This window comes from Lepisma saccharinum, chromosome 1 (assembly GCF_977018435.1).
Source record: "Lepisma saccharinum chromosome 1, izLepSacc3.1, whole genome shotgun sequence".
In the NCBI taxonomy this organism is placed as follows: Eukaryota; Metazoa; Arthropoda; class Insecta; order Zygentoma; family Lepismatidae; genus Lepisma; species Lepisma saccharinum.
The window spans coordinates 61,126,278-61,141,597 of NC_139229.1; the positions used below are offsets into that span (position 1 = coordinate 61,126,278).

Genomic DNA, 15,320 nt, shown 5'->3' on the forward strand with positions numbered 1-15,320 from the left:
GGTATGTGTTTTGGTCCATTTTTTGTATTTGTGGTGTGTGACGTCTGCTACCATGGTTTCTTGCATATGTGGCCTGTTCCATGTGGTGTATGTTGGTATAGTGGCTCCCTTTGGTGCAGTTTCTTTACGTTTTTCGGGTGCTCTATCCTCGAACGGTCATTATGCTTAAGTTTTGGACACTAGTGTATTTTAAAACAATTAAAAAATAAAAACTTTACAATATATATTTTATATATATATATGTATATATTGTAAAGTTTTTTTTTACTTGTTATATTGCAAAGTTTTTTATTTTTTAATTGTTTTAAAATATATTTTAAATAGGGATGGGACCGATTAATCGGTACTCTATCAGTATCGGCAGATATAGGCATATCAGTGTATCGGTAAAATTACCGATTATTTTACCGATCTGATATATCGATAAATATCTTATAATTTAGTGCAAAATTCTGCCATTTTGTTGTAATTTTTATGGATAATCTCCATGCCGTACTTTCTGAAAAAGTAAATGTCTAAATATTAAACTTCTTTTGCATTGCAATCAGCTCGAAACCCACATTTATTACGGAGATCAATGAAAATTTCAGGGTCTTCAAGGACCATTTCTAATTTTATATCGGTACTGTATCGGTATCGGCCAAAATTCATATCGGCCCATCCCTAATTTTAAATATTAAATTTAATGTTTTAAAAATGTTTAAATATTTTTTAAATTTTTTTAAACAAATATCAAATATTTGTTAAAAACTTACACTCCTCCCAAAAAAAAAGTGAGATCCCAAGTTACCTACATACCCACATACCCATTATTTCACCATTTGGCCACTTTGGTAAACAACATAGTCCCTTTACAAAGGAATGTAATTTACATTGCAATATTCCCGTGTCATATGGTCTTACCTAGTGTATAATATTTGTTTATACATGTCAAAAACTATGATCCCATTGCGATCCCATAACAAAACTTCTAAGACTTGATGTTGAAATATGTATGTTTCTATGTGCATTTTTTAAAAATTTTCAAAATATAGGTGTTTGAAAAAGTTGATTTTCAAAAAAAGTTGGAATGGCCTTACAATGAAAAAAAATTGAAAAGTAGTCATATATCTAACTAAAGCTCATAGCAAAGCAACAATTTGGTTCTTATCCCAACCTTCTATGTCAATTCTAGCTTGATTTGTGAGTTTCTTTGTAATTGCACGTGTGCCGAAAATTGTGCTTTTTTCCATATTTCAGAGGGTTCTAACTGGAGAATTACAACAGATACAAATCTGCAATTTTGCAGTTTTCCTACCTTAGGGTAGTACTTCATGACAATTAAGTATGAATAAAATTAGAGATGGTCAGGTGTTTTTCATTGGTTCAATTGACATGGAATGACAAATTTTGTATTTGTGCGTTAATAAAGTAAAATAAAGGTACGGGTACGTCCTTTCATGAGAAGTAACTTTCAGATATCAGTCAGTTCCTTTGCAGCAACCCGCAGCAGAAAAGACCTTTTATTTTTTGCAAGATTGTCAAGAATTTTACTCATTCTATGATAAGAGAAGAGTTTGATTTTGCGTATGACTTCCACTTTATGCACAGATGGGTTAATTGGGACTGGTCCTACAGTTTTAAGTAGAATGCAAACCAACAATGTCTTCACTGGGTATCAAACCTGGGCCATAAGAGAAGAGTGAATGAATGATCATAACTAATTACAAAACGAGACAATTGGTGGTATTTTTGCCATTCTATCAAAATATGCAACCATGCCAAGGCAATATAATTTTATGTTTTAATCCTGGAAGTATGTATGCATATTTGATAGAGAAAAACAGCAAAAAAATATGCTTTGAATATGTCTTTCAGCATAAGTTAGGATCAAGAAATGATTTTCTCATTCATTGGTTGTAAAGTTGCTATTATGTGGAGTAAGACAGAATGTCATTGTGCTTATACAATGAGTAGAGTCATGCATGTTTCATTTCTAATGGAAACACAAAATGTGAAAAAATTAGGGCTGAGCCGATGCCGATGTATCGGTATTGGCCGATACCAGTGGTATCAGTTTCGGAAAGTATCTGTTGAAATTCATCTACCGATACCAGCCGATACTTTTCCGGCATTTTGGTCTTTCACGGGGTCCGCAAAAATGTCGAGCAACACTTTCGCCGAGTCTAATTATCCTGGAAATTATGCAAAATTCAAACTTTTTTTCTATTTATTTTGCACCAATTTTGAACGAAAAACTATATTTTTTTATTTCATAACCTTTACTCTGTCGAGGGGATCATGAGAAAGAAACCCCAGTTTCGCCGAGGCCTTTGGCGCGAATTTTAAATTTGTACACTTATTTGACAAAAAATGTTATAACTCTTGGACTATTTGACCAATCTACTTCCGGTAACTTTTGTTTTGCAACTAGAACATCAGGGCATGCAACTGTGCAGAAATCAAAATGCCAAAGCCAATAAGAGGGGTTGGGTGGCCCACGGTCCCTAACTTTCAATTAAAAAAATCATAAAAATGGGAAATTTGTTTCACATATTCACACCCAGGAACATGAAATGACTTTAATTCAGGTAAACTCCTCATTTTTATGATATTTTCATTAAAAGTTGAAGGCCGCAGCCCACCCAACCCTTCTTATTGACTTTGGCATTTTGATTTCCGCACGGTTGCATGCCCTGATGTTTTAACTGCAAAACAAAAGTTACCCGAGTAGATTGGTCAAATAGTCTACGAGTTATAACATTTTTTGTCAAATAAGTGTACAAATTTAAAATTCGCGCCAACTTCCATACATAACTTTCGAGTTGGGGTGAGGGGGGGGAGGTCCATATACATGAGGTGCCAAAGCTTTGTTTAACCCACTGTAAGTGTTTCCGACCTAATGGAAAAGTATCAAGATAATAAAAAAACAGGAATTTTGTAATAATCTGCATGGTCGATTTTTGAACCAAATTACGAGTAGCACCTTACTGGTCAAAAAATCAACCAAAATACGAGTAAAGGATAATATATATTTTAATATTCTGATGCAATTCTTGAATATTGTAAATACAATTTCTTGGTATCTTTAATTGGAAAAGAATATTTTCACACCAATATTGATCAATATCTTGAACAAATTTTAATTATTGCATTTTACAAGTATCGGGATCAGTGGGAATCGGTAAGAGTATCGGTATTGGTTCAAAGTGATATCGGCTCAACCCTAGAAATAATGCACTATAATGTTCATTTGCTTGTTTTTGAAGGTGTGAAGTGCATTTTTCTACCATGTTTTGTTTAGAAATGATGAGAAATGAACTGCAAAATGCAAAATAAACTCTTCAACATGAAATTTAGAATTTACGCACTCTGAAGTCTAAGTTATCCTGCGTTATGCAAATCATGGAGAAATGATAAATTCTGCTGTAAGTATTTGAGAATCAAAAATGGACTCCTTCACACAGGAATGATAATTACATAAATGTGCTATTAGAAGAGAAATGTTTATTTTGTGTAATAAGTTTAATTTTTAAATCAAATTTAGTACTATATTCACCATTGTAACACTGAAATGCCATTTCATATACCGCTCATGATCCCAAAATGTCCCCAGATTTGTACCAAAATCTTGATCTTTTGTTCACCATAAATCTGGGGCTCTAACAATGAGTCATTCACCTACTCTGCTCTATAACACACACCATAGTCTTTTTGAACCTAAAGTTTTGGGGAAAAGTCCACGTTAAACATGCATAAATCACATTAAACATGCATAAGTACAGTACATTTAGGTTTTAAAAGTTTAGTTTTTTTATAAGATGCATTATTTTGATATACACTGAACGTCCAAAAAATTAGAGACACCTACTGAGAGAAACATGAACTACCGAGGGTCTGTTGACTGACGCCAGTTCACTGTGGTGTGGAAGTTTCCCCCAGTATGTACTCGACATGTACACGGAGTGGTGTGTGTATAATGGGACAGCAACAGGACTTGATGGCGTTTGAACAGGGCATGATCGTCGGTGCCCGATTGGCAGATGTGAGCATTTCCCTAACTGCAACACTGACAAGATTTTCGAGGCCAACAGTGCCATGCATGCCCCAGGAATGAATGAATAAGCAAAAAACATCCAGCAGCAAGGCACTCTCCGGGCAGAAAATGAAGGTGGATGAGAGGTGCCAGAGGCGACTCAGTAGGATTGTGCAGGCCAACAGGAGAGCTACAAGTGGGCAAATAATAGCTGATTACAACATTGACACCCCAACTCGTATGTCTGATACACCTTTGTCGCACTTTAACACGGATGGGCTATGCCAGCCAACGTCCTTCAAGAGTGCCCCTGCTAACAGCGATGATCAAACAACGTTGCCTGCAGTTTGCCAAGGATCATCGCAACTGGACCGTTGAGCAGTGGCAGAAGGTCGTCTGGTCCGATAAATCCAGGTTTACATTGTACCATGCTGACGGAGGCTCCCTGTGTGGCGGGGGAAAAAAAGAAAACAAAACAAAACATGAGTCCATGGACCCATGGTGTCATGTGTCACAAGTGCAGGGCAATGACGGCAGTGTCATGGTGTGGGGACTGTTTTGCTGAACTGGTTCCGTTTTGCTGAATTGGTTTGGGTCCCCTCATCCCTGTAGAAGGATGTCCGAACGCCGGCAGTTATTTGCAACTTGTTGGTGACCACGTACACCCTTTAATGTAGTTGGCATTTCCAAAGTGGAATGCCTATTTCCACCAGGTCAATGCACCCTGTCACAGAGCCAAAATCATCTCAGAGTGATTCCAGGAGCATGACAGTGAGTTCACAGTGCTTCGTTTGGGCACAATCTCCTCCCCCAGCCAATCTGCTTGAATTGCAAGATGCTATTCTCTCTGCATGGTACGAGAGAATCCATCAGGAACGCTATCCAGGACTTGTGCCATCGTTACCACGACGAATCCAGACAGTTCTGACATCCAAAAGTGGCGCAACATGGTACTAGGTTGGTGTGTAATTTTTTGGACGTTCAGTGTATATTGCCTGTTTGGACTTAATCCCTCTCTTGCACCACCACTCAAATCTTTTATTGGATGTCATAGTTTTGAGAAGTTGAGTTTTGCCTTAATTCTATAAGTACCATTTGATCTCTTAAACTTAACACTCAGCAATGCACACCTTACCAACTTTTACCATCAAAACTGTAATAATTTTCTTTTCAGAGAGGAGCGGAATCATCTTCAAGTCATCAAGTCCAAATGGAGCAATCATTGCGTGAGCTTAGAATATTGAATTCTTACAGACATGATAATATTTTGCCTCTGTATGGCTTCAGTATAGGAGGAGACGAGCCATGTCTTGTCTACCAATATATGCCAAATGGTTCCTTAGAAGATAGGCTGCTTTGCAGGGTAAGTAAAGACTTTAGGTGTATGAGAATGTGACAGATCATAAGTTCTCGAGTTATAAAATGTTGTATAAAAATTAATTGTATACGAGTTCAATCACACTGTACAAATTATAACTTTGCAAGCAATGTGAACAAGAGCCATATTGGCAATCACGCTGTGCAAATTATAACTGCGAGCAATGTAAAGAAAAGCCATATTGGCAACCATGTTGTATAAAAGAGAGTAATGGCAGTGTGGAGATATTCTGTGGCTTACCTGATGGGAGCCGTTGTTGTAAGTAGTTTGATGCGTGTCAATCCAATTGTTTTTCAATGAATTTGAAGCATGTTTGCATGTGAAACCAAATATGGAACTTGAAATCACTAACTACAGACTTGTTTTTGGAAATTTGTGTGAGTTAGCATACAATGTTTAAAGCCTGAATGGTAAAACCCCTGGTAAAGAAGTTGATCTCGACTGTTCTCCAGAGGCAAGCAATGCTACGAGAATGGGTAGGCAGTAACAATAATTATGAGACGAAGCCAGTGGCTTTAAAAGTACTGTTACTACTTTTTAGTACATATTTAACTACAGGTGCACGTCATATAAAATTGAATTACACTAAGAATATTTATTTGAAACTATTTTTAGTAAATTTTGAAAATACTGTTTCTATAATATGTATTTAATAGCATATCAAGTGATTCGGCATATTAAGTTCAGTGTTTTTTATATCGTATTCTCTGTAATATTACAGTCATGGGTTGGAACAATATCATTGAGTTTCAGTGGGATTGTTATAAGTGTAACATGTATTCTGGAATAATCAGAATAGGCAAAGTCCCATCAGATTTGTATAATCAAGTGTTTAGGGTACTACAAGGTGGCGCAAAAAGAATGCATGTTGAAGGACGGCTCTTTTTACTTTGTAACTCAATAATAGCCAAAGTGTCACTCACCACGTTTTACTTCCGAGCCCTTCATTAAACTTTTTTTTCTTGGTAATTGTTTCATCACTTATAAAGTCATTGAAAAAGAAACGTTCTGTATGTAAGTTATGTTCTTTATTATTTGTCATGCACAGGAGTTGTACTTTGTCTAAATTTATGAGAAAAATGCTGGCTTGACTAAGACTCGAACCTGGGTGTCTGGCATACCATTGTTCTACCAACCTAATTTTTTGTTTCCAGTTTTATGTGTCGGTAATATCACATTGGGATGCACTGATGACGTTAAAGGTGTCAAGAATCTCATAGCATGGTGCTGTATATTACCTTAAGATTTACTACATGCAGAGTAGTACATACATACATACAGAGAAGATGTACTTCCTGGTGTGGTATCACTGACAGACAATTCCACACAATTATAACAGCGGAAGTGAAATACTGGACAAAACCAGGCAATTTGGTTGGTTCAACAATAGTACAGAGTGCCGGAGACCCCAGGTTCGAGTTCTGGTCAAGCCTTCATTTGTCTTCGATTCCTACAGTTTTGTTGGTGCATTAGATACTGTGCTGCAAAGAAAATTTTGTTGCGACTTGAATGTCAGAATTTTCTGGTTTAATTATTTTCAAGACACGTTAGTTTTCTGTTTTTATGTGGAACATTCAAATGCGTACGGGAAAGTGAGTAAAAAAATATAAGGGGGGAAATTTTCGTGAGATAATTTCTAATTATAATTTAATTTAATATAATACATAATATGTAATAATAAGGAACCTCTCTTTATATTTTTATAAAATTGTGTATAGTTAAGGAAAACTATAACTTCTAACTAAAAATTAAAATAATCATTATCTCATTAATGTGTTTCTTTTTTATTAGCATGGAACAAAACCCCTGACATGGCCTCAGCGACTTAACATTGGAAAAGGAACAGCATGTGGTCTTCAGTTTTTGCACACGATAGGAGATAAGCCTTTAATACATGGTGATATCAAAAGGTATGTTGCGTAATATCAAGTTATTAACGAGTTACATGAGCATCATTACCTGATTACATGATGTGTACACATACAGTGGAACCCCGATTTTACGTTCTGGCTTGTACATTTTCCTGCATTATACAGTCATTCTTTATGGTCCAAATGAAGCAAAATGTAAAATTTTCCTTGATTCGAGGTTCTTTCACATTGGTTGCCTGAAAAATGTAAAATGAAGGTTCCACTGTGTATATATAACTTTTCACTACTGCAGGCTGCATTGTCGTCTGTAGGAAGAAAAATATATGGTGCACACGAAAGTAGGCAATGTATATCCAAGGTTGCCAGGTCAAGAATGAAGAAAGTTGGTACAGGATTAACAAACCACCATAGTACCATCTTCAGTGATTGTTTTCTTGTAGCAGTCGTACAAGTTTTACCCCAGTCCTCCAACATATCTCTTTACAAATACTGGGAACGAGCTTATATCGCCGGCTGAATACTATTTCGTCTTATGTCCATTTACACTAACTTCTCAACAGAGATGATTAAAGTTTGAGTTGGATTTGTAATACACTACAAGATTTGCATAAACATTTTATTATTATTGATAATTCACACTGATTAATTTCAGTCTTGGAAAATCGTAGTACTTCTTTTTCACTTCTCTTGATAAATGACACCAGATATGTCATTTCGGAACGTTTCATATAAACACATGCAGAACACAATAATGTCATCAACTCATCTCTCATGAAAAGTGGAGATACGACAGAACAGAATTCAGCTACCAATATATCAAAGGTGTGCAACCATATATGTAGCCTCAAGTTTGACTTGTATGGATTTGGAATACACTGCAAAATTTGCATAAATATTTTATTATTGATAATTCACGCCAAATGACAACCAGACACGTTCCTTCAGAACTTGATACATTAACATATACGAAACACAATAACATCATCAACTCCTCTTCGATGAAAATTGGAGATACGACAAATCAGCATTTAGCTGCCGATATATCAAACAGGAGTGCAACCATATATGTAACCTGAACAAGACTCCATTTCAGTCCTAGCAACAACCCATCACTCACACATTGCAATAATTCTGGCTAGAGGATTGTTATTCTGTGCCTACTTTCATCTTTGGCTTGACATGGAAACATTGTAGGTCTAACACTTACTTCTGTGCACACCATCTTGTTTTCTATAACTTTCAACGTGGCCTGCTATCGTCAAAATTTTGAAACTTTCCAGTGTCTGCCGAGTGTTGAGTATTTTTCTTAATATCGTTCTCTCTACTGTACACATTCATCACGTAAATGTAATTACATACAGCTTATGTCTGTGTGTAGATACATATTGACAATGTTGCTGATTGTAAATTTATAAATATTTAAGAAATTTTATTGTAGGGAAGCACCTCCACCATGTTTCCTCCTTCCCTTATTTATTATTTTTAATTACCGGGATCTAAATATAGGCTGAAGAAAAGGGGGCTAGCGAGAGATTGTGTAAATAGGCTCAGACCTTAATAAGTTCGGAGTGACGCCTCCGTCCTCCGGGAACATACCTGCGCTCTTTTTTCCACGATGTTGACTCACTCAAACCAAATCCAAAACTGATCTCGAAATTTCCTTCCGATCTTCTCAGATCGGTTCGGTTGCTTCGCTATACAAATTCCAATACCTGTCGATTCAGATCCGGCTGTCAGGCTGGTACCTTTCCGCGGATGAGGCAAGTAATGGAATTTGTAAGGTCTGCATTCCAAACCGACGAGAACATCCTGTCTCCGTAATATTTCGTTTTGAAGTACACCTTCTAATTTTTACCTGCAAGTCAACAATTGATATTGGACAATAGTATTATCAAAACAATATATTTAAAAGTAGCTTGTTTTGTGCAATATTCCATCATCTTGTTTTTATTTTTATTATTACTGTTCAATGTATAATTCATATATCCTGGTTTTTGTAAGATAACGTCTAAATACACAGTTTCTTTTTCAAATGCAAACCCATTGTAGACACTTGGTTACATTCATTTATTAAGGGGGTGAATGAACCATTCAAGCTCTTCAAGGAACATTTGCAATTTAAATCACATCATATTTTTAAAATGAAAATGTGGTAGTAAATAAATATAGAGAACCTTAGTACTCACTTTTTCCGCAAAGCTGTTGCTTGTTACTGTAATTATTTAAATAATATCACTAGAATATTGGTTATCAGTAAAGTAAATTTTATAGGGATGGACCTATAAAAAATATACAGGAAAACCTTGTTAATACGAAGTTCAAGGGACCAAAAAATGTCAACTTCGAATTAAACGACTTCGAGTTATCCAAACTTTTCAAGATGGCGCCTGTTTTTGAGGTGTAAATAAAGTAGAGTATAAATTACCCCCACAACGGATGTTTTATTCTTGGTGGTAGCTCAGAAAATAAGCTTTATATGTACTATATAATAATAATGAACGTTTTAAAGAAAGTGTAAAAAATGTTACACAAATTGAGAACACTGAGCTTACGCGGACACAAAGATTCCAAGGAGACGGTTACCACCATTTATCCTGACTAGTTATACAACAGGTTATGCATGGGACGCATGTTGTGGCAAAAAGTCTTTTAAAAAGCTGTATTTTCTTTTAATTGTGCAAAGTCGTTGCTCTTCCACAAGATTCTTACAATTTTAGTTCATAAGAAACCAGTTTGCATGGAGACCTACGGAAAGGAAAACAATCTGGTTTATTGCAAGAAGTGAAACTCAGAAGAATCTTGACAGTAGTCACACTGGCGCGAGCAAGAGACGGGAGATAATCGGACAGAATGAATATTGGATTTTATGTGCGTTCACTAGAACATTGTCCGTTACAGGATTAACTGGTAAGAGAAGATTCTCTTGGGAGAGAACACAACCTTTCCCTGGCACAAACAAACAAACAAACAAACAAACAAAAAAAAAAAAAAAAAAAAAAGCGGCTGTAAATTTTGTTCTGGTTTGGCTGTCTAAAACACATCGTACAAAAAGTCACATTTTCTTTGCTTCAGTTAACTTCATATTCACCCCCCTTTTGCAGGGATAAGTCCTCAACTTGCATTGTAATCCACTCTGAAAAAGTAAACACACAACTTGCAATCTGTTTGCACCGAATGTGTATCCTAGGACACATTAAACAGTGCAGCACTCGATAATCACTCTGGTTTGGATGCCACTTTAAACTGTATATTTAGTCCAGCTTAGCTCATCAGCATAAAATGTACTCAAAACAAGCTTTATGAAACTTGCGTATTTTCAGATTATTCGACAATTTATTGTAGGATTCAGGAGTATTCTGGAGGTCAAATACTCGCTCCGCCAAAACTTTTCCTCTCGTATTCCTACATTAAGCATTAAGGTTTTTTTTTTAATACAGTGGCATGCTAATGGTTCTGAAGAAAAGCGGCGATTATACGAACTTTGCATCGTGAACTTGTTTTAACTTTTTCTTTCTGGAGATCGAATTTGGTTATCGTCAAATCAAAACAGCTTTGCGAGATTCAAAACAATGACGCTTATTCCTTGCACTGGATGAGTCATTGCCGTTATCGGCAAGGGACAGCTTTCCAGACGCTAGACTAAACACTGGCGCCAGCTGCAGCGTAAACACAATGAGACCGGCTGGAATAATACAGGCAATATTTCCTATCCAGACAGCTGCATTCAAACAAGAAAGAGGGACCTGAATTCTGCAATTATCACATTACCATGCACACCAGTGGCGGATAATGAGCTGTTGTAGGAGAAGGAAGGGGGTCACTTTTCTTTTACTTATCCTGCTGTTTTTGTTCGTTTTGAAGAAGGTATTCAGAACTGGTTGCTTTTTTTAGACGCCAAAGGAAAGGAGACCCTGTGCACGCACACGAGCAATAAAATCGTGGCCGAAACAATTAGCAACGGACCCCCCCCCTCATCCCCCACCCCCGTTTGCTGATAGAAAAAGGGGAGAAGTCACTCAGCCAACAGAACACTGTTTTGGAAAATTTTATGACTGGCACAGTTGGGAAACGTATGAAGCGGGAAACTGGAGTTGCAACATACGTAAGATCAAGGTCAACTTTTGCGGGAAACCTAGATGACAATGCATTAAGTGGGTTGACGATCTTTAGTTGGCCTATGTGGCTTTGATTATCTGTAACAGTTTCCCTTTTTTTATGAAGTTATACAGGGCACAAAGAACATGCTTTTAATGAAAGTGGTTACCGGAAGTTGTCGGCTACCAGGTCAAAAGTTGCTCGCTCACGGGCAATTGCTGAATCTCAAGCTCAGAACTAGACGGATGGGAAGACTTCCAGGTGCCACGGGTCTTGCATTTTGGAACATTCCTGCGATCTTATCTCGCATTTCTCATCTAGCACTGGTGAACACTTCCAAGGTGGCGCATTGAGCAGGGAAAGAGCTTGACCTGCCATGCACATTGACAATGAATGTCAATGTCCCGTGGGCATTTCGGGTTGCTCCTCGAGTTGTCAGCAGCTCTTAGGACAAGGAAACATGTCAAGGTCAAGTTAAAATAACGTCCAAGCTCTCTCCACATTCGATCTTCTCTTGTCGACTTACGCAGGTGTCTACTTCGAATTAAGCGAAACCAGTTTTGTGGAAGGGTCTTGTAAACAACTTTGTATTAAAAATTATCCGTATTTCGATTTATCCGTACTTAAATGCATTATAAATCCTATCTTATCGGCTGGGGAATGGGAAGAACTTCGGATTAAAGGGTACTTCGTATTAACCAATATCGTATTAACAAGGTTTTCCTGTACTGTTACCGATAACTGATATTCTACTGATCCGATATAAAATTGCAAATGGTCGTTGAAGAACCTGAATGATTAAAAAGTGGGCATGTAGATTATCCATAAAAATTATATAAAATGGCAGAATTTTGCACTAAATCATGAGATATTTATAGGTATCTGGAATTAGTAATATAATCAGTAATTTTCTGATAAATTGATATACCTATATCAGCCAATACCAATATAGTACCAATTATTCTCTCGTATCCCTAAAATTTTACATTGTTAGTTTATTGGTAGTGTCAAAAAAATTTTGTAACTGTTTGTATGTTATACTATGTAATTAATTAGAATTTTAAGACATTGCTTGTTTTAAAAACCAGGGCAAAGTCACAACACAAACCTTGTTTTTGTCCAAATATTTTGATTGACCTTGATCATCCTTCAGGGATGGGAGAGAGTAATGAAATGTGGGAATTTTTTTTTTTTTTTTTGCTTCTTTTGTTGTATTGAAATTCAAATGCTAAAACTGCTATTACTGTTGTTTGTTGTTCACAGTGCTAATATTCTATTGGATATAAATTTTGAACCCCGGATTGGTGACTTTGGACTAGCGAGGGAAGGTCCACAGCAGCAATATACTCATATACAGCTCAGCAAAGTGCATGGAACACGCCCGTACCTTCCAGATGAGTTTCTTCGAAATAAAAAAATGTCTACTAAAGTGGATACATACAGCTTTGGAATCGTGAGTAAAAGCATTATTACTACTATTGCACCACTCTGTCCCCACCTTTGAAATAATAAAACCAATACTCAAGCATGAAAAATTTAATAGTTACATCTACTTTTGTAGTTGGTTTTATTGATGGGCCTTTCACGAAAACTAGAATTAAATCACGTATTTAGTAAAACCAGTAACATAACTGTAGTTGAGCCGGTCCCCATGGTGGAATGGTTAGCACATTGTGCTATGATGCCAGGAGTCCCAGGTTCAAATCCCAGCCTGGGCATGTATGTTTGTGAGTGTCAATTCATCATATCTTCACTCATCCCCATCTTCGCAAATTAGCCAAAAGTGGCACAAAAGCGAAGTAAAATAAAGCAAATCAATCAATGAATCAGTAACTGTAGTTGAAAGTAAGTTTTCACACTCCTGTTTTAAATGGTGAACTTTTTCAAGTTGTTTTTTTTTTAATAAAAACATTCTGTTAGTTAATGCTCGGTTAGGCTTAAACGGGAGTGTGACTTGTCTTGACTGTAGTTATGTCAATTAAGAAAAGTTTTAATTAGAAAAGTGATTTAAATTTTTACAAGCAAAAACTAGGTTCCACTATAAGCATTAATTAATAATAGTTGCAATTACTTAAAGCTAGTTTTTAGCTATGAGCTAAAACTAATATTTAATACGTACAAGTTGTTTTAAATTCAGGTTCTAACAGTAACATGTACTGTATATGCATGAGTAGAGACATGCATATTTATTTTTTGATGGAAACGCAAGATCTGAAATAACATGCTGGAATGTTTATTTCTCATGTTTTTGAAAAGTGTGATGTATGTTTTCCTACCATGTTTTGGCATTAAATGAACTGCAAAATGCAAAATAAACTTAAACACAAAATGTAGAGATTATTTACCAACACTGAATTTTTGTTTCACAGAAACTTGATCAATTCTGCTGAAAAAAATTGAGATACAAAAATTGACTCCTTTACACAGAAATGAACTTAAACTGTGATAATTTCATAAATGTGCTGTTACAAAGGAAACGCATATTTTATGTAATAAGGAGGGTGCGGATTTATAGGCTCCAAAAACCTCTCAAATAGGCACCAAAAATAATGAAAATAGACACTTGAAAAGGTGCTATAAACTAAGAAAAGGCACTTAAAAGGCACCCTAAAATAGAAATACATTAAAATGGGAAATGAACATGAATTTATATAAGTTTTCTTCTTAAAGTGAACAGTTATACTGTATTACTACTTCAGTTTATGCATAAAAGTGTGATAATGGCTAAGTATTAGTACTATTTTGATCAGAATGCATATTTGCGGGAAATCGTCTGTTAAATTAATTCTCACAAAAAAGAACTTCTGCTAACGATTGTACCAATTTCAACAAATGCCCCTGTTGCACGCAAATCTTCACAAGTGATGAAAAAACAATTTGCACCATTTTAACCTAAAAAAATATTTTAAAGGATGTTCTAATAAAAAAAGAAGGGGTGGTTGGTGTCCAAGTATGAGTCACCAACAGATTGTCCAGTTTGCTTATCTTGATCAAGCGACAATTTATAATTCCAAAGATCTGACATCCCTTGGGCCTTCAGATCTGGTGAATACCAGATTTCAGTCAGTTCAACATAAACAATGTCTTACACTCTTCAGTGTAGGGAGAGCAAATGTTGCGTTAAAAAAGCTGAAGTTAGCAAACATTTTCAGAATAGGAACTTTTAGGCATTTATAGACACTATAAAGATGCATTTTCGGACAAGAAACATCATGAAACGAACTTTAACCATTAAAGCCTATGCTTTACTACAAAGGAATAAAAAAGACAAGTAGGCAAAAATCTGCACCCTAGTAATAAGTGTAGTTTCTAAATCAAATTTAGGATTATATTCACCACTGTAACACCGAAATGCCATTTTTATATACCACTTTTGATCCTGAAATGTGACAGTTTTTGTACCGAAATCTTGATCTTTTATTTGCTATAAGTATGTCCCTCTGCATGCAGTTTATGGCATTTGTGACCTCAAAACCCCTCCTGATTTGTTTTTCCTGGACACACACCAGACCTCCACCATTCAAGTTCAGAGAATTTGGTTCTTCCAGTCTCGTCCTTCACTGTACAGTCACAATTATAAGTGGGTAGAAGTTCAAACATGAACAATAATAAAATAAAGGATTTGGAATTTGAATTGCTATGAAATCTCTGCTGAGAGGAAAACTCAACAAAACTGTTTTTTACAACACTATAAGAATGAGAGTTTTATGAATTTAATGAACTTTTACAAGTTTTTAAAAGTTTTAATAAACTTTTAAGAATGAGAGTTAATGAGGTTCTTTTATTAATTTATTTTGTGATTCTTGATTGACAGGTTTTATTTGAAATAGCAACAGGCTTGAGAGCATATGACGACACAAGGACAGAGAAATTTTTGGTGAGTGTAAAATTATTTTATTTGAAATTAATACACTTTTAGTACTTTTGTCTGTACCCTACTCTGATTGTGAGATGGTGAGGA

General features: G+C 35.9%; 1 protein-coding gene across 1 annotated transcript in view; it reads left to right on the top strand.

Moving 5' to 3' along the window:
* LOC145995401 (uncharacterized) overlaps window positions 1–15,320 on the top strand; it is a 56,519-nt gene that overhangs the window by 24,121 nt on the left and 17,078 nt on the right. The window contains exons 8-11 of the mRNA XM_083131991.1: window positions 5,190–5,378; window positions 7,185–7,303; window positions 12,623–12,812; window positions 15,174–15,236. Coding sequence (XP_082988117.1) covers window positions 5,190–5,378; window positions 7,185–7,303; window positions 12,623–12,812; window positions 15,174–15,236 — 561 coding nt within the window. The remainder of the gene's footprint in view (window positions 1–5,189; window positions 5,379–7,184; window positions 7,304–12,622; window positions 12,813–15,173; window positions 15,237–15,320) is intronic.